Source organism: Andrographis paniculata, unplaced genomic scaffold, assembly GCF_009805555.1.
Source record: "Andrographis paniculata isolate CXL003 unplaced genomic scaffold, ASM980555v1 Contig71END, whole genome shotgun sequence".
Classification (NCBI taxonomy): domain Eukaryota; kingdom Viridiplantae; phylum Streptophyta; class Magnoliopsida; order Lamiales; family Acanthaceae; genus Andrographis; species Andrographis paniculata.
This window is the reverse complement of record NW_026137608.1, coordinates 3665382-3685293: the sequence shown is the minus strand read 5'-3', so window position 1 is coordinate 3685293 and position 19912 is coordinate 3665382. Positions and strand designations below refer to the sequence as shown.

The following is a 19912-nucleotide window of genomic DNA, read 5'->3' as shown; positions in this document are numbered from 1 at the left end:
AACATGTACTTATGTGATATACTTTAAAATTGTTTTATAGTGCCAATTTTCATTGTATTTGTTTTTGTGTTGGCAATTAGGGAGGAACAACTTCTCAAGAGAAAGGGAAGTAGCCAACAACATCTTCCAAGAGTGTGTCCTTGGCCGCGCTCCTGAAAAGTGTTTGATTTTCTAAAATACCACGCAATCGTAAGGTAGTGCCTCATAATTGAAAAATGAATTTCGTGTTTGTAGGACATGGTGCATGATCAGCTTTACTTTTGCTTTAGGATATGCGTTTTGAAATTGTTGTAATGTGGTGTTTTATATTGCACACATTGTTTTATCCTGTATTGCTTTTGGTAATTTTCTTTTGAACGTTGGTTCAATACGGCATGACGGTAGCACCGTATTACATTATTTTTTGGAATGTGCACTTCTATGAAATTTGATGTAAAGAGGTTAAAGGTCCTACATTTGGAATGTGCACTAGCTTAGTATATTTTTTGTTTGATCATATGGTAATACATTATTGTTATTAGCTTTCACGACAAGAACATCCAACGTATTCGAACATAAAGCTTCCAAATAAAGTCAATAAATGATGATAAGTGAAAGAGAATGCTTACTAGTACACCAAAAACACGCATGAACACAATGTCGACCAACATGATGTAGACCATCAACTACATCAACCCAAAATTTTTTCCTTCAACCATGACTCAATCAACACAATTTTTACCCACAAAGTAGCAACCGAAACCCCTACAAGAAACACAACACCATCTAAAACACCGGAACCCCAACGAGCAATACTACACTATCTAAAACACTTAAACCCCAACGAGCAACACTACACTGCAATTTTTCAAAATGCAATTACAATGACAACAACAAAAATAATCTAAATGTTTCTCAAAATGCGTCACACCATCTTCAAATCGGCAACGATGTGACCTTTCACCATCTTAATTTCTTTAATTTATCAATTAAACACATTAAATAGTCAACCTCAGCATCTCCATGTATTTCGTGGTTCTGGTGGCTTTTGTTGAAAATTTCTAGCCAATGGAAAAATCACAAGTCTTGATCCAACAATTGAAGAATAATTTACCTTGGGTATCTTCCATGGACCGTCATACGTATTGCAGAAAGTACACCGCATTTGCACGTTTGACATTTATACCTCAAATAAAAACTCGTTCTTTTTTGCATGAGAATTACTACTACTTGTAGACATCTGTAAGTTGGCAAATTCACTAAAAATTAGAGAAACTCGAAAAATCCACCGAATCGAATGAAAATCACCTAGTAATTAAAAAATTGATGTGTTGAGAGCATGTATGTTGGGTGAATTTGAATTAAAAAAATAAACTTTCAAACTCGATTAAAAAAATTAACTATTTCAAAGACAAATTATACCCCATGTGCGAAAAACAAATTTCAGGTACAAAGAACGTCGAGCAAAATCAAGGGTGAATTTGAATTAAAAAAATAAACTTTCAAACTCGATTAAAAAAATTAACTATTTCAAAGACAAATTATACCCCATGTGCGAAAAACAAATTTCAGGTACAAAGAACGTCGAGCAAAATCAAAGACAAATTCAAGATCGAAGAATACATGAACAAAAATGTGGGGAAAACCAAAATTCACTGAAAAGAAAAATAATTAAAATCGATCTTCTTTTGATACTACCCAATAAATCTCTACTGCAAATATGCATTTAAAAATTGGTGGGTGAACGACATCAAGAATTCTAGTTGGTTTGTCTCACTTGTACGAGGTCGATGGGGTTCCAAAGATTGGAGGTACTTATGTGGAATGGAATGATTAAATGGAGAATTTGGGTAGTTTTAATGAAATAAACATAAAGATATTCGCTTCATCTGCGCGTGTATATCATACTTCGTTAACTATTGACGTTTGGGAGGTTACGTGCAAAATTTTTAAAAACACAAGGGGTCATACACAGCTTCTAAAGTAAAAAGAAAATAATATCGAATTTCTAAACCACACGGGAGATATAGACATTTTTGCCTAATAATAATAATAAAATAAATAAAAAATAAATTTATTTAATTTATTGAATCATATAAATTATACTTCCTCTGTCCATCAAAATTACGCTAATTTTACTATTTTAGTATGTCAACAAAAAATATGTTCATAATATTTTTAGTAAAAAAATATCATTCACCTTAAAAAAAAATTACCCTTTATTTTCACATTTATTTATATTTATGTCATTACTTTTTTTACACCCAATCTATATTATATCTTTATTAACATCACAAAAGTTTTAATAATACTCTGATTTTTTTTTTCAACAAAGGTACAAAAGTAATATTAAAATACTAACCGTCCCAACTCGAAGTACTATTTTTATTATTTTTATTTTTTCCACTCAAAAATATATTTTTTCTATTTCAGTAAAACTAATCATACGGTAATATCAAAATACTTTTAAATTTTACTTAAATTACAAATATATAATTACTTTAAATATAAAATCAAAGGGCAAAAAAATTAAAATTTTTTACACATTTCTACTAACTAATAAAATAATATTATTTTTTAATTTAATACAAACTTTTTTTTCTTTTTTTTTTTTTTTTTTTTCCTCGTGTCCAAAAGTTTTGAGTACAATTTTGGTAGACGGGGAGTAGATTACATCATTTAAATGTTTTATTTATTTGCTACACACGAACATATAGCATATATAAGTAGAAGAATAAAAACAAAGCATGTATTAACCTAATATAGTTACGTACGTTGCAAAATAGTGAATAAATATCGAAGACCAATCTTATGTCCAGCGTCGTACAACATGTCCGAAAGCTTTTGTTTGCGCTGAAGAGCCTTTGCAAAAAGGGGTTCGATGATTTCACAGCCCATGTGGCTAGCGATGGTCATCTCTGTGAATGCTCTAAGATGCATTATTGCGGTCACCATGTCGATGGGAGCCTCCTTGTTCAGCCATGCATTTTGCAACTCCATTTTCACTATTCGAAAACTCCCATTATTCTCCACAAACCTTTTCATTTGCTTCATACTTGGATATACATGAGGAATGTTGAATGAGTCCACTTGATGTTGCTTCAACATTCCCTATTCAGAACAAAATAATAAATCAAAATAAACCCCTAGTCATTAATATAGGCTGCAGTTAAGGTGCTGTCCGATCAAATAAATAAATGTTGATGTGATATAGCAAATACATATAATAAAAGCGGAAAACAGTGCATATTTTTATATAGAACAACATAACGTTGTGTTATATAGAAGCATACACTATTTAATTTATATATTATGTTGTGCTGTATAAACATTTTTATTGTGTTAAGATCAATAAGATATTATGCTATGTAGAATCATATAATGTGTTATTATAATATGTCATGTATATTGTATTATTACGTACTATCAAATATGAATTATTTCCCTTATTATATGTGTTCCGAGTGAGTTAGGTGTTGATTTCACCAAATCGGCACGAAAACCAAACTGATTAATATATATACAAATATTTGTATTTGATAGGAAAGAATGTTGTCTTTATATACACATTTTTAAAATTTTGACATATTTATTAATACTAATTTTTTAAAAATAGGGTAAACTGTTTTTTTAGTCCCGTAACTGGACTCCCTTATCATTTTAGTCCTGTAAGTGGAGCCTGTCGCAAATTAGTCCCATAAGTGAAAATTTTTCGTTGTTTTAGTCCTCCGGCGCCGGAGACGCCCGCGTGGCTCGCCGGAGGTGACGTGTCCGCAGGTGTCCCGCCAGGTCAGCGACACCTGGCGGACACGTGGATTTATTTATTTTTTTCATTTATTTTTCATTTTTTTAATATTTTTTTAATTGAACCAAATAAAAAAATAAAAAAAATACAAATAAAATTAAAAATAAGTTTTAAAAAAATTTTAAAAAAATGAAAAAAAAAAAAAAATTCCACGTGTCCGCCAGCTGTCGCTGACCTGGCGGACACATCACCTCCGGCAAGCCACGCGGGCATCTCCGGCGTCGGAGGACTAAAACAGGGAAAATTTTTCACTTATGGGACTAGTTTGCGACAGACTCCACTTACGGGACTAAAAATGATAAGGGAGTCTGGGACTAAAAAAAACAGTTTACCCTTAAAAATATTATCTTAAATATTTAGTTTTCTTAAAACAATTTATTTAATATTCAACTCTTTGCTATATCTTCAATATTTTTTTTCAAAATTTTAAAATTAAGAAAAATCTATATCTAAATAAAATCATTTTTTCTTTTGTCTATTTTTTTTTACTAATATCATGAAAATTCTTGACCTTATAGTCACGAGTTCATCTCAGCCATCCCTTAAGACCAAAACTTTTTATATATCACATGATGATATTTGATTTAATTTATTTTCAATTTTTCCCTTTTTTTTTTTTTTTTTTTTTTTTATAAAAAGTAAGGAAGTCAACATGGTAGTTCACGTTCATTTCTATTTATATATACTACACGGAATCCACGTATACATGAGATTAGATAATATATATGATATTTTTCTATTTGTTACAATAATTTGTCTAAATTTAAGCATAATTTAGTTATAAAAAGGAAATGGGTAAAATATATTTTTGATCCTTTATATTTACTAATATGTCAATTTTAGTCCCTTTATTTTTTAACATAACAATTTTGATTTCATTATTCATTAAAATAATTCAATTTTAGTCCTTCGATTTTTTAAATGACAATTATGGTGTCTTATTCATTAAATTAATTCAATTTTAGTCTTCAATAATTGTTTCTTTAAAAAAATAATAAATATAATGATTATTACCTCTGTCACATAAAAATATAATTTTTTTTTTCAATTTTAACAAAAAATCATAAGTAAAAAAATTTCACACAATATTAAAATTCATTCTCAAAAGTTCTGAACCCATTTTTTATTATGGGGAGTGTATGATTTTTATCTTAAAAATATTATTCCCGTTAGTTATTTAAATTAATTTATATTATTATTTTTTTTAAAAATATTTTCTTTCAAACAAGTTTTATCAAAACAAATCTAAATAATTAATTTAAAAATTATTCATCTAAAACAACATAATTACTAGCTAGTTGCTTGCATCAATTAAATGGTTGGTAAAAGAAATTGAAATATATATATATATATATATATTTGGATAGGAGAATGATATTAAATATAATGATATATCCATATATTGTTAATAGATACTATAAGGAGAATAGATTTTGTAAAACTATTTTTAAAAATAGTCTATTGTATGACAATACATATAACTTTGTCATACAATATAACTAGTATATTTATTAAGTTTCGAGAAAATGATAACTAGAGTCTAAATTTGAACTATATTAATTGACAAATGATCGAAATTATCATTTTAAAAATTAAAGAACTAAAATTGATCGAAATATGAATAAATGGATCAAAATCATCATTTTAATAATATAGAAACTAAAATTAATACAAATGTAATTAAAAGGGACAAAAACCTATGTCCCATCCCCAAAAAAATTATATATATGTATTTTTTATTAATTTATCAAACATATAAAGAATCAATCTTAATCATTCAATAATTTTAATCAATTAAAAATAATTTAACTTATTTAATTATCAATGATTGGAATTGCTTTCACTAGTACAGAGTTTTTTGAATTTTATATATATACATTATAATTAGTAACTTTTCTGTCTATCTAATAATAGAGTGAAGCCTGCTATACACGGGTAGTTATAAATTTTATTAAATTATTAAAATTAATTGTTGTTATTAAATATATATAAAGTTTTAATATAAAAATTATTTGAATAAATTAAAATATTTTACACGATTAATTTTTTAGTATTTTAAATATTAAAAATTAATAGATTTTATCGATTAAATATATATTGCAAAAATAATGTCTATATATAATTTAGTGGTATCTATTCACATTTTTATAGGCAATTTTAAAAATTATAATTTAGTTGAAAATTATGTCGATAAAAAATTTAAGATATCTGAACAAAACAAAAGTCAAATTTCATTAAATTTTTACTGTCATTTTAATATAATAAATTATAAAATACTTTCTCAAATCAAAATAATTATGTCACATTTTTTATCCGTCAAACTTATGCATAATTTATTGATAATTAAAATTTATCCATTCACAATTTTATTATCCTTATTTAAACAAATAATAATAAAATTTGTGACAATTTTTCTACTTACTTCACTATAATATCCTCAATTTATTTTTTTAGTTATCTCATATTTTGCATTTAAAAATAATTATCTAAAAAAACGTGCAAATATATTTTAGGACAATAAAAAATGAACGGATAGAGTAACATTTAAAGACGTTTAATTAATTAAGAAAATCAAATGTAATCTAATTATATATTATACTTGTGGTAGGATTCACTACCTAAAATTTTTTAAAAAATATTATATTTGTGGTGGAACCCACCATCTAAAAATTAAAGAAAAAAAAAAATCCACATGAAGACACCTGGTGATACAAAATCAATATATATATATATTAGATTATATAGTGGTCTATTTAGTATCTTCATTTGACTTTTATAAGCTGACAAACTTTCAATCATGTATTAGTCAAAACAACCATCATTTTTAATCACTATACCAACAGCTATATCTTTATTTAAAATATTATATAAATATGTATAATATATTTAAAACAATAAATCAAGTATTTATTAAAATCAAATTAGATTATAAACCTATTTTATATTTGTTACTATTATTTTCTTTTAACAAAACCAATTTATTTTATAAAAACAAATAACCCATAGACTCTACAATTTTTAAAAATATAAAATTAATTTTGAAAATACCATATACACATACACACTAACTTCATTAAATAAAGTTATTATATTTATTTTGTACAAAGTTCTTAAAAGACTTCTTCAAATGAAACGTATAAATAACAATCTGATAAAAATAACAAAAGATTAATTTTATTAATTCTAAGAATCTTCTTCAATTAATTGCAATTAACAATTATTGAAAAATTATTAGATTGATAAAGATGAATCTCCTTTTCAATTGAATAAAATTAGCTATATAATAAGGTAGATAATATATATTATACATAATATATCATATTTATAATACACCATATGTTAGTATTATAACACAACATATAATGTATTACAACAGAATATATGATGAGGATTACGTAGAAGCATATATTATCTATTATCTATTATTATTATTATCTAATCAGCAAAAAATTCTCGACCTAATTATAAATAATTAATTAACAAAACTTGTACCTCTTTAACCATGTCCATGAGGATGGATCCAAGGAAATCAATAGATACACCAATATCATGTCTGAGAACACCGTCGCACACACCGGGCATCAACATCACGATCACTCCTCCCGGCACCATCTCCTTCGCTCGTGCCCTCAAGAACGCATCAATGTCCTTTTCATATTGCTTAGCATATGCTTTTACAACTGGCTCGGGGGCATTCGTGTAGTGAATCCTACCCTTATTCCAGGCCGGAGAATTTTCATCTTCCAACTCCTCGGGCACCCTCGACAACCAATGAAGTGAAGATGCAGAGTATGCAATGTGGATGGAGGAAGTAGGGAACAATCTATCGTAGAAAGAACCAGGAACTCCGGCTGCAAAGTAGTTTTTATCACCAGACATGGAGGCAAACAGTGTGTTGAAGTCATTGGTGTTTTGGTCATTAAATAATACTTGGAATTCAATAGTTTTTGGGTCGATCCCTTGTAAGTGGCATTTTGTGGTGACTATGTCGATTATTGTTTGCATGGCGATGTGTGTGTTCGGTCCAACAGAGCATCCTAAGTCGGCAATGGTAACTAAGTTTTTCGATCCATTTGATAAGAATGCCGAAATGTCCAAGACTTCAATGAGCGCCTCGGCCATGGCTTCTTTTGCAGTAGTTACAGCATCTCTCTACATAACAGGCAATAAAACTTATAGTTTTGATTTGAATTTTAGTTTTGATTAAAATATTATTCTAATACTCTCTCCATCCGCCTCCGAGGGTCACATTTACCTTTTGTGTCATTGTACTTAATATTAAAAATATCCTTATATTTGTATAATTTTTTGTACAAATGTCATTCTATTAGTATTATAAGATACTAATGAAAGTATTTTTGCATTTTTTTCTTAATTTGTACTACGTTTTGATATAATAATTAATATTCAAATATCAACACGCAAAAAGTAAATGAGACCCTTAGAGGCCGACGAAGGTACTGTAGTATTTTATGATAAAAATATTTTATTTTTTATTGAAAAACTTACCGTTGAAAAATGATGATAAACCCAAACACACTCTATATATGTATACCATCGTTGTCTTATTCCTTTCGTCTCAAAATGTTTCAAATCCAAAACATATACCAAAATCGATCTAAACAAACTACATACATATATGAAGCTATTTAGTGAAAATGAAATCAATATTTGTATGAAATTAATTAATTAATTAGGATGTAAATAAAATAAAATGAAATGAAATGAAAACCTGTGCAGTGGAGTTGTTAGCATAGCTGTTGGCGCCGGCGCCGCCGACCATCGCCGTTGACTGTGCCATCGGAAAATAAATTAATTAAAGATTAATGGATGGATGGATCTGTAATATATGTATATGTTCTCTTTGCTTAAAAAGACAAACTTGGTAATTGCTTTTTTATAGGAACCGCTCGCTCATGCACACAATGGGCATTAATATTAATTATATTATTCTTTAATTGGACAGTTCATCGCTACCTGTCCTAATAATTAACTCTACAAAGTCTGCGGTTTGATAGTGAGTGTTTTTTTTGTCAATAAAAAATAAAAAATAAAATCTTTTTTCAAAAAACATTAATACTGTTGTTGATGTATTTTTTCAACAAACAAAAAATAAAATCTGAAAATAGAAATTTATCTTCAAACTTGATTAATTTGTACATGAGTTTAGAAATTTCTAAATACTGTACAACAGATACATAAATAAAAATTAGAAAATAAAAGACTGGAATTTAAAGTGGTGATCCTAAATCTCTTGACTTTGATGTCATTTGAAGATGATTGAAAATAATTGAAGAAGAAAAATCTAAATCCTTATATATTCCCTGAAAAGACGTTTCAGAACCGTCGCTAGCAACCGCCGTCAACCGCCCACAATGAAACATTTTGAATCATCGTCTGGACGGTTACGGCACCCGTCCACAAGGTCTCCCTCTGTCGACACGTGTCTTCACCCATCTGGCCAACCGCATACCCAGCCGACCAATCTAGAGACTAACTGATGATCGCCAGACCAAACGACTCATTGGCCGCCCCATCAAGCAACCTCGAATCGTCAGTCTCATTCTTCTTCGCCCGACTTTAATTGGTCCGACCATGGACCAACCGACTACAAACCATCCGACTGCAAACCATCCGACTTATTGATCCGATCTGCTGACTATCCGACCTGCGGACCGTCCGACCTGTAGACCGTCCGACTCGCAGACTATCCGACCTGCGGACCTTCCGACCTGCGAACCAACCGACCAGACCAACCGACCAGACCAACCGACCGAGGACCAACCGACCTGAGCGCAAATTTTTCTCCTTTTCCACCCGACTTCGTGTCTAACTTCCTTTAAGATACTGCTATCCTTATTTTTATTATTATTATTATTATTATTATTATTATTATTATTATTATTTTTTTTTTTTTTTTGTACGTAACAAATATATTATACTCCATTCGTCCATTAATAATTTATTTATTTTTTTATTTTGGTCTGTCCCATAACAAAGTATCAATTTTTTTTAGTAATTTTATTATATATAACATTACAAATACTCTTCTAATTTACAATATATTACACAAATGTCATTACTGTCTTTTTACCTCTATTTTTACTAAATCCCAATATAATACTAATATTTCTAAAACGTCGTGCAAAAAATAAATTAATAAATAAATATGAGACTCAGGAGTATATTTTTATTATTTTAATATTATCTATATAATTTTCTATAACTTACATACAAAATATTCTTTTATACTATCTCAAAAAACAAATACAATTTTTCAAAATTTTATTTTCCCAAATATAAATATTCTATTTTTAAAAATTACAATTTTTGAAAAAAATAAAAAATAAAAGAGTTCAATAAAATTTGAGAAAATTGAGTTAAAGAGGTTGAGTTATGAATGTGCTTAGTGGAAGTAGTCAACTCAACATTATAACAAAAGTTCACTTTTAAATAGAGGATTACTCCTCGGTCCCAAAAAGTTGTCGTTGTTTTTTTATTTTTGTTCGATTCAATAATTGTCTTGTTTTCTTATTTAATAATCATAGTTCCCACTTTATAATAAAACTATTTATATATTTTCAAATTATCCCTAATTATTATTCTAACCTATTCTTTAAAATTCTTAAAAAATAAGAGCATTTTAGTCATTTACATTTTACTTTATACCCACTTTTAATTAAATATTATTATTTCTCAATTCCCGTGCCAACTCCCAATAAGACACTTCTTTTTGGGACGTTTATTATCATAATTATTAGAGTTTTATAAATCCTCAAGTCATTTTTTATTAGTTAATATCTTTTTTTAAAAAAAAAAACAAAAAAACAAAAGGGAAACAATTTACTGTTGAAATTAATTAATTAATTTTTATACAAGATATTATATCAATAAATTATTTCACCTAAAAATATTAAAATCTTTAATTCGGATACTAAACAAAACATCAAGCACTCTATAGCATTTTATTAATTTTGATAAGTTCTTTTTTTTTTTTTTTTTTCAATTAAATACATTACATGAGTACAATGTGTTGTTTAGATAATTAAGAGTGTCATATAGATTCGTACCTGTTTAAAATTAGACGTTTATACAAATTATTGATATTATTATTGATATTATTATTATTATTATTATTATTATTATTATTATTATTATTATTATTATTATTATTATTATGTGTTCATACCTTGCGGTGTGTTTCTTTTGGAGGTTTCGGGGAAATTTGGGTTTGAATTTGGTTTTTATTTGAATTTTGAGATGAGTTTGAATTTTTATGTTTCTTTTGGGTTTGAATTTAGTTGAAATTTGAGGAGTTTTGATGTGTATTGATTTGATGGATATGAATATAATAATATAAATATATAGTAATTTGTATAATTTAATTATAAATTTATATTATATTTATATATATATATTTTTAAATTTTTATTTATTTGTATTATAAAAAAATTTATGTAGCAATCGAAGTTTCACAAATACAACAAGGGTTTCTTCATAGTTTAATTTAATAGTACAATATTTGTTAATATTCAATTGCTATCATACTGTCTCCTTTTATATATATATATATATATATACTAGTCCTTACATGTGATGTAGCACATGTATCGTTTACTCTTTTTTTTTAATTATATTTTATAATTTTTATGTTATTTAATTTTATTTTTACCTTTTCTTTTGGAAATGTCATTAAAATATTGTTGGTTTTCGGCCTAAAACTTTTCGCAGAGAGGATTGGTGGGCTCTCGGATGATTCGATGTGAATCCGTGGTGATATGCGATAAATTTATGAATAAATAATACAAAAAAAATCAAAGAAAAGACGTTCAAGATCAAATTACATTATTTTAAAAAACCAAAAGACAAAAAAAGAAAACACAAAGGAAATGAAATGATAAAAACTCCCCACCTTTCTCGGCTTGCTTCTTTCATGACCAAAAGTCATCATTTGTCATTCCGTAAAGTTCGTATTCAACTCTCCGAAATGTTCACCAATTATTGTCTTCATTTAGGGCTACTATCTCCTTCTAAAATTCAAATCAAATATAGAAAAGATAGATATATATTTTTCTATTTTTCTCCATCTACCGAAAATTCAATTTTTACTAAAAATTCCAGTTGTGTCGCATTCTAACGAATTTTTCGATAATTTCGTTAACCGATTACTGGCCACTAATTTTGCCACATAATTGATCGATTAATGACCACTTACTCTTTTCATAAGATTTAAGATAATGGCCAATTAATCCATTGGGTTGAATAAAAATATCGACCAATTAATTTATCGATCAATCATTGAGCTCCATGAATAATCGATTGGGTTGGACCATGATTTTCCGCACTTGTATACATTGGTCATTAATCTAAGTTGACTTGATCCAATCAATTGACATCTTTCAACATTAGCGATCCACTATTGTCAATAGAATTTATTTTTGTGTGACAACATAATGCCCCCCTATATTTCAAAAAATATTGAATATTAGAATGAAATACATTTTGTGAAATATACATACCTAAATCGCCAAAGAAAAAAGCCGATTGAGTTGCCACAAAAGATAATAGCTTGCCGCAATAAGTTTCTATTTATTGGATTGACTTGGCAACCAACCATTCCAAAAAAATGCCTAGCTAAAGTTGGCGACAACATTCGATGCCAACTCTGTATAGCAACTAATGCTATTAGTTCCAAACTCATCATTTACTCACTTCTCAACTCCAAATTAGACATCATGGACAGCAGTATGTGCGGTCGACAATCTATTGTAATCGGCAATAAATGCTCAGCCAGCTTTCTTGTCAACTTTCCCTTGGAAGAGTAATCACAACATCGGTGAGTGAAGCCTTTTAACCGCAAGTGATTAAGATCAAAAAGTTGGGCGCAAATCCAGCTTGTTCCATCATATCGCCAAGGTTTATTTTCAGCAATGTATCTTGATCCTCGAGCGTTAGCGATATCCTCAAAGCTTGAGGAACAACTCAAGTCATCTATTTTTTCCTTGCTCGAACGACATCATTGAATCTTTGCTTGGTCTGTCCGTCGCTAAATCCACAGCCTTATTTCAAAGCCAACTGGGTTTAGAATGCATTCCACGCCAAGCTCATTATAACGCAAATTGCCAATTTCTTGTGTGACGTCCCACCTACCCGTTTATCTTTTTCCTTTATTCATTTACTACTTTCATGAATCGCCACTTCTCCAAACTTTTTGGGAGCATTAGAATGTCTAACCAAAAGTCTGGGACTGATTGGTATCGATTTTTTGATCGGCGATTGGGTTTTCAACGATCGAGCACTAATTAAAACCCATTTTTCGCATGATCGCTTTGACAACGACTCATAAACTTGATCTGCTTTCATTTTGAAAATTTGGCAAGCAAGTTGAACTTCTTTTTGCTTATGGTGACTCGTGATTTGCTCAGATCCTCTCATTGTCGCCCTTTTTTTTTTTTTTTTTTTCGCCGTAGCCCGTTTGGTGACCAAGTTGAATTCTTTTCGCCTATAGAAACTCGTGACTTGTTTAGATCCACTCGCTGCCACCAAGCGGCCCATTTGGCAAGCAGATTGTACTATTTTTCGCTCATGGCAGCTAATGACATGTTAAGATTCTCTCGCCACCACCCTTTTCTCTTGCTACAACTTGTTTTCTCACCTCCTCAGACCAAATGTTTTGGCTAATTATTTGATTTTTCTAGCATTTGTTCATTTTGAAACTTTTCCGCCAACTTTTTCCTTTGGCAGCGTCTTTTTTGCGTCCGTATCAAATATTTCGGCCCTTGAACCATCGACGCTTTAGGATTACTAACTATTCATCCGACGGTGGCATAATTGACAGTTTTCTCATTAGATGGGAGCGAATATTAACCCGATCGAAAGTGGTGATCTCATAGAATATTAACCCAATCTAATATTTTCCACATTCAATCATAAAATTTTGCATACCGAAGTATATTTTCGTAATTTTTTTGTGTACGTATGTATAATACCAAATTTTATACTTATGGAGAAACGTATATATCATATGTTAAATTAGAAACTATGATGATCATTAAAGTTATTGACAAAACATAACACCAATGACTAACTATACTAATTTGACAACCATATGCTTCAAACATCAATTTTCTCAATTCATAAATAAAAATTAACATACAAATATGATAAATGATATTAGACAGCCCCTTCAGGGTCTCATGATAAAATATTCACAATAATTTTTGCTCGACATATTTTGACATTGTCGAATTTAGTAGCTCATCTGTTAAGCGGGTAATTTTTCGTATTACATAAAACATAACTCTCAACGAACATATATAATAGTGGCTCACAATCATGGCTCTCACTTTGGTCTTGGCAATATTTAAAACAAAGACATAAGTCTACAAAAGTATATACAATACCAATTCAAGTTTAAAATATAACTATATAGGTACGTAACTTTCTTATAGAGGACGTCAATTGAAACAGAGCGCACATTATATACCATTTTTGGTAACCAAGAGAATTTAGAGGCATTGATGCACAATACTAAAAACAAAAAGAATTTTCATAAATCAACAAAATAAATACATGAAGAACTAACAATGAGATAAATATCTCAATAAACACATTCAGTACAAAAATCAATCCACATAAGAAATCAGCACAAATGGTATTTGACAAAAAATAATAAATAAATAAAATTGAACTTCACTCACCTCATATTGCAACCAATTTACTATAAAATTAAACCTAATAAGATGAAAATGATGATATTTCTATATACAAGAGGTTATTTACAATTTAAAACACATCAAAATAACCTATATTTGAAACAATTGTAGATTACGATGCTAAAGTAAGCTCGGCCAGCACCTGGGTTATACAAATCAAATAGAGACACAAGACAAAGATATTAGAGTATACCACAAATTCAAAAATACAAAACTAAAATATCGATTTTACCAAAAAGTATAACTCAATTCTTGAACTTAATAGGGGATATTCTTTGATATTTCGAGTAGATTGTGCATTTTTTTTATATTCTCTCATTATTTTTTTATTCAGAAAACTTCCAATGCAGCAGTGGTGATTATTTCAAGGATGACAGCGGAGGCGACATCAAATCCTCCCCAAAATAATTATAAAATACAACTAAATAATAATAAATCAATATTTTACAAACAATATGTAATACATAATATTATTAGAATAAATTAATATAAATAATACAAAAACTCAAAATAAAAAAATAAATAAATATAGACTATAAAATATGCCAAAATAAAAAATTATCACTCAACAATCAAATTTCGTCACAAAGATCTTACATGTAACTCATCACAGTAAACAAAATAACATGCATCAATGTATTCTAATGTTTCTACAATTAGTTTTAATTTTGGCATCTCATACTTATTTTTTTTTTAAAAAAAATCAAGTAACATGCAATTTGATTTTTACACATGGTATTTTATCAATCACAAAGAACCTATGGAGAAAAAACTAAACCAACCATATAGCATACAAATCAAGAATCCAATGGGGTTGGACTTGTGACCGTGAGGTCATGGGTTCAAACCCCCGACGCCTCAGATCACCTGCCACACATGATTCGCCTAGTGTGATAATACCTATAATGCAATTTTCAATCTCACTAAGAAAATTAAACCATGTATATCTAATTCACAAAAATTTTAACATACATTACAACAATTGGCTATAGTAAAATTTTTTACAAGGCTATCAACATAACCCAAGAAATACAATAAGAATATAATCAAGGAATAAAAAATAATCCCAAGAAATTTCATCAAGAAAAAATTAAAGAAAATAACAATCAATTCCAGAATTACTCTATTAATCACAAAAAAAAAAAAAACACATGGTCAACCAACACAAATTTTTTTTTAGCATATAATCAATCAAATTTCACCAAAAAATAATATATCGAAAATAAAGAGGGAAGGGAAACCTTTTATCACAGATCGAGTCCTACTAAACTCGAACCAAAATTCTTTCAATTTTGCAATCGGTTGATCACAATAATGTACCAAAGATAAAGATAGAAGGGATAAGTCTTTTATCACGGATCGAGTCCAGCCAAACTCGAACCAATTTTTTTTTTCAATTTTGCAATCGGTTGATCACCCGGGACTCTGATACCATTGTTGTGAATTTATATCCCGAATCAATGACTTTATTCGAATAAACCTCGTATAGAAAAATACAAAAATGAATTAGCGAAAGTAAAATTCGAATAGAACCAAAACAATATTATCGAAATAAAATGAAACCAACAATTAATATTTAGCCTTGTGGATGTACTTTTTCAACAAACAAAAAATAGAATTCAAAGATATGGAAAATATCTTTAAACTTGATTAATTAGCGTATGAGATTAGGAATCTCTAAATACTGTACGGTACATAAAAGGAAATAACTGGAAATTAAATGTTGAAAATTTAAAGTGGTGATCCCCGAATTTGACTTTGCTTTTGTTAAAGTTCATTGAAGATGTCTTCTCCAGAAAAATCCAAATCCTTAAATATTCCTTGAAAAAAACGCTTGGAACCGTCGTCTGGTCAGTTACAGCAACCGCCGTCAACCGCCCAAAAGAAACATTTTGAAACGTGGCCTGGTCAGTTACAACAACCGTCTCGCCAACTGCATAACCCAACCGACTAATCCAGCGACTAACTGGTCGCTAGACCAAAAGACTCCTTAGCCGCCCCCACCAAGCGACCAAACTACTGTTCACTTAAGTGGGCAATCAATTACCAGACCTTACTTCACCCGACCTCTGTAACAGCCGACTTTATTTGGTCCGCCCACGGACCAACCGACTGCAAACCGACTTGTTGGTCTGACCACAGACCTTCAGACTTACTGGTCCAACCACAAACCTCCCGACTTGCAGATCATCTGACTTATTGATCCGACTGCTGACCAACCGACCTGCTGACCACCCGACTTGCAGACTTTCCGACCTATGGACCATCCGACCCGCTAACCAACCGACTTGACTATCCGACCGCAGACCTTCCGACCAACCGACCTGCAGACTTTCCGACCTATGGACCATCCGACTCGCTAACCAACCGACCTGACTATCCGACCGCAGACCTTCCGACCTGCCTATCTGACCGAGGACCAACCGACCGAGTACTAACCGACCGAGGTCCAACCGACCAGACCAATCGACCTGAGCGCAAATTTTTCTCCTTTTCCACCCGACTTCATGTCTAACTTCCTTTAAAATCATGCTATCCTTATTTTTATTATTATTATTATTATTATTATTTGTGCATAACAATAAGCCTCCTCCTCAAGACTCCTAAGCGTCACTTTCAGTGATGTTTTAGGAGTTTGCAGGCCGTCATCCGAGGTCACATCAGCCTCAGATCCGACCTCCTTCTCTCAAGGCTACGTTGGACCCGACCTCCATTTATCGTAGATTGGCGGTGGCCCGCGCGTTGGTCGACCTTGCACTACCATTTCTTCAACACCTTTCCCTTGACCGAAGCCGCGATCATTCTCTTTGAAAAATGATTCTAAACTTCCTGCCTTGGATGCTAAACTAGCCAGATCTCGAACATCGTGGGCTGTCAAAGCCTCCCGAAGGTTGGTGTGCATTTTCCTGACCATCAAAGTGGTCATTTCGCTTTCTTCAATAATTGTTGGGCAACGTCCCTTCAGCAATCGCATCTGTTCTATGAACTGGGAGGCGGTCTCCTCCGGCATCTGCTCGATCTCAAAAAGGTCTGTGAGTGAGACTGTTGGAAGAAGAATAAAGAACCTTGCATGAAAGGCCGCTTCCAAACCTTCCCAGGTTTGTATTTGTCCAGGTGGTAGATCGACAAACCACGAAAAAACTGTTCTGGTAAGAGACAAACCAAATAGTTGCAGTTTATAAAAAGGGTTGTTACCGATCTCTCCTAACTGCGTTGTGAACCGACCAACATGCTCTATGGTGGAGGATCCGTCTTCTCCTGAGAAAACATGAAAGTCTGGCAGTCGATAATTCCTCAGGAGAGGATAATCGTTGATGATCCTTTCCGGAAATGGCCTCTGATACACCGGTCGGTTCACCGTTTGCGGATTCATTCCGAACTGTACCCGCAAATCTCGAGCGATGTCCTCTGGATCTACCCTGGGTGGAACAAAATCTTCCCTAGAGAAGGCTGGCTCGTCTGGGATGGGATTATAAATCTGATCTCCCAATCTTTCTTCTCTGGGGACAGTTGGCTCGGTTGGGATGAGATTATGAGCCTGTCCCCCCAACCTCTCATTCGGCTGGGTATTATCAACTCTCGGTCCCAAAGGAACATTATTTGGAAAAGTTAGAGGAGTCTTCCCCATATCTGTTTGGTTAAAAGTTGTGACCCTTGGAAACGTACTGTCAACATACGTTGGCCCTGCAAACGTTGATCCTGGAAAAGTCGCCTGAAAACGAGAAGGTGACACGGCTGGAGGCATGTTTGGATACAGGGTGAATCTGGAAAACGCCTGATCCAACATGTTCTGCATTAGATTTTGTTGTTCACGCAACATGTTCTGCATAACCAAAGTTTGTTAATTGTTCAATTGTTGAACATAAGACAACCAATCGGTAGGTGGTTGAGGAATCTCCCATGGATTTGGCATGGCGGGTGGTGAAATATTTTCTCCCACCGGTGCTGATGATGATTGAGGTTGTGAGTCTGCCATATTGATCTTTCTGATCATTCGGCCGGACCTCAGTCGTATGACATTTTCTGATGATGTAGGATCAGCAATTTTGCCTTTCTCCCACCGTGATCGCCAATTTGTTGATGTATTTTTACAACAAACAAAAAGTAAAATTCAAAGATATGAAAAATATCTTTAAACTTGATTAATTAGCGTCTGAGATTAGGAATCTCGAAACACTGACGGTACATAAAAGGAAATAACTGGAAATTAAATGCTGAAAATTTAAAGTGGTGATCCCCGAATCTGACTTTGCTTTTGTTGAAGTTGATTGAAGATGCCTTTTCTAGAAAAATCCAAATCCTTAAATATTCCTTGAAGAAAACGCTTGGAACCGTCGTTCGGTCAGTTACAGCAACCGTCGTCAACCGCCCAAAAGAAACGTTTTGAAACGTCGCATGGTCAGTTACAGCAACCGTCTCGCCAACTGCATAACCCAATCGACTAATCCAGCGACTAACTGGTCGCTAGACCAAAAGACTCCTTAGCCGCCCCCACCAAACGACCAAACTACTGTTCACTTAAGTGGGCAATCAATTACCAGACCTTACTTTACCCGACCTCCGTAGCAGCCGACTTTATTTGGTCCGCCCACGGAACAACCGACTGCAAACCGACTTGTTGGTCTGACCACAGACCTTCAAACTTACTGGTCCAACCACAAACCTCCCGACTTGCAGATCATCTGACTTATTGATCCGACTGCTGACCAACCGACCTGCCTATCCGACCTGCTGACCACCCGACTTGCAGACTTTCCGACCTATGGACCATCCGACCCGCTAACCAACCGACTTGACTATCCGACCGCAGACCTTCCGACCAACCGACCTGCAGAATTTCCGACCTATGGACCATCCGACTCGCTAACCAACCGACCTGACTATCCGACCGCAGACCTTCCGACCTGCTTATCTGACCGAGGACCAACCGATCGGACCAACCGACCGAGGACCAACCGACTAGACCAACTGACCTGACCGAAAATTTTTCTCCCTTTCCACCCGACTTCATGTCTAACTTCCTTTAAGATCCTGCTATCCTTATTTTTATTATTATTATTATTTTTTTTTTGGTGCATAACAAGCCTAATACTATCATTTTTGGAATTGAGAAAATAAAATCCAAAGAAATAGGTCTAAAGAAATCAATTCAAGATTACTCCATTGTTCATTGTCTATTTCTTAGAGAATACAGATTCAATTATGTATTTCCAAAACCATGGCCGACTTGTACCGTAAGGGATGACCTGCGAACCGGGGTTTACCCATCCTTGTCATGTGATAGAGGGAGTAGTGTATTTTTATTTATTGAAAATTATGTAAAATATAAAATAATAAAATTTTGGTATATATATTTATTATGTTAATTATTGATTAATATATTAAATTATCAAATTTATATCTTTCAATAAAT

General features: G+C 31.7%; 1 protein-coding gene across 1 annotated transcript; it reads right to left on the bottom strand.

Annotated features, from left to right (window-relative positions):
• Nucleotides 1-2642: 2642 nt before the first annotated feature.
• LOC127264992 (loganic acid O-methyltransferase-like) lies at nucleotides 2643-8636 on the bottom strand. Its single transcript, XM_051294622.1, has 3 exons — nucleotides 8517-8636; nucleotides 7277-7936; nucleotides 2643-3090 (listed from the first exon to the last, which is right to left on the bottom strand). Exons 1-3 carry the CDS (start codon nucleotides 8583-8585, stop codon nucleotides 2746-2748), a joined length of 1074 nt encoding a protein of 357 aa, XP_051150579.1. The 5' UTR covers nucleotides 8586-8636; the 3' UTR covers nucleotides 2643-2745.
• Nucleotides 8637-19912: the final 11276 nt, after the last annotated feature.

What these genes read in the sequence shown, in the direction of transcription:
- LOC127264992 (XM_051294622.1), bottom strand. Translation starts at nt 8,585, where the DNA reads ATGGCACAGTCAACGGCGATGGTCGGCGGCGCCGGCGCCAACAGCTAT. An exon ending in CTAACAACTCCACTGCACAG is followed by an intron (nt 7,937 to 8,516) that starts GTTTTCATTTCA and finishes CCTGTTATGTAG; the next exon opens with AGAGATGCTGTAACTACTGC. An exon ending in TCATGGACATGGTTAAAGAG is followed by an intron (nt 3,091 to 7,276) that starts GTACAAGTTTTG and finishes TGTTCTGAATAG; the next exon opens with GGAATGTTGAAGCAACATCA.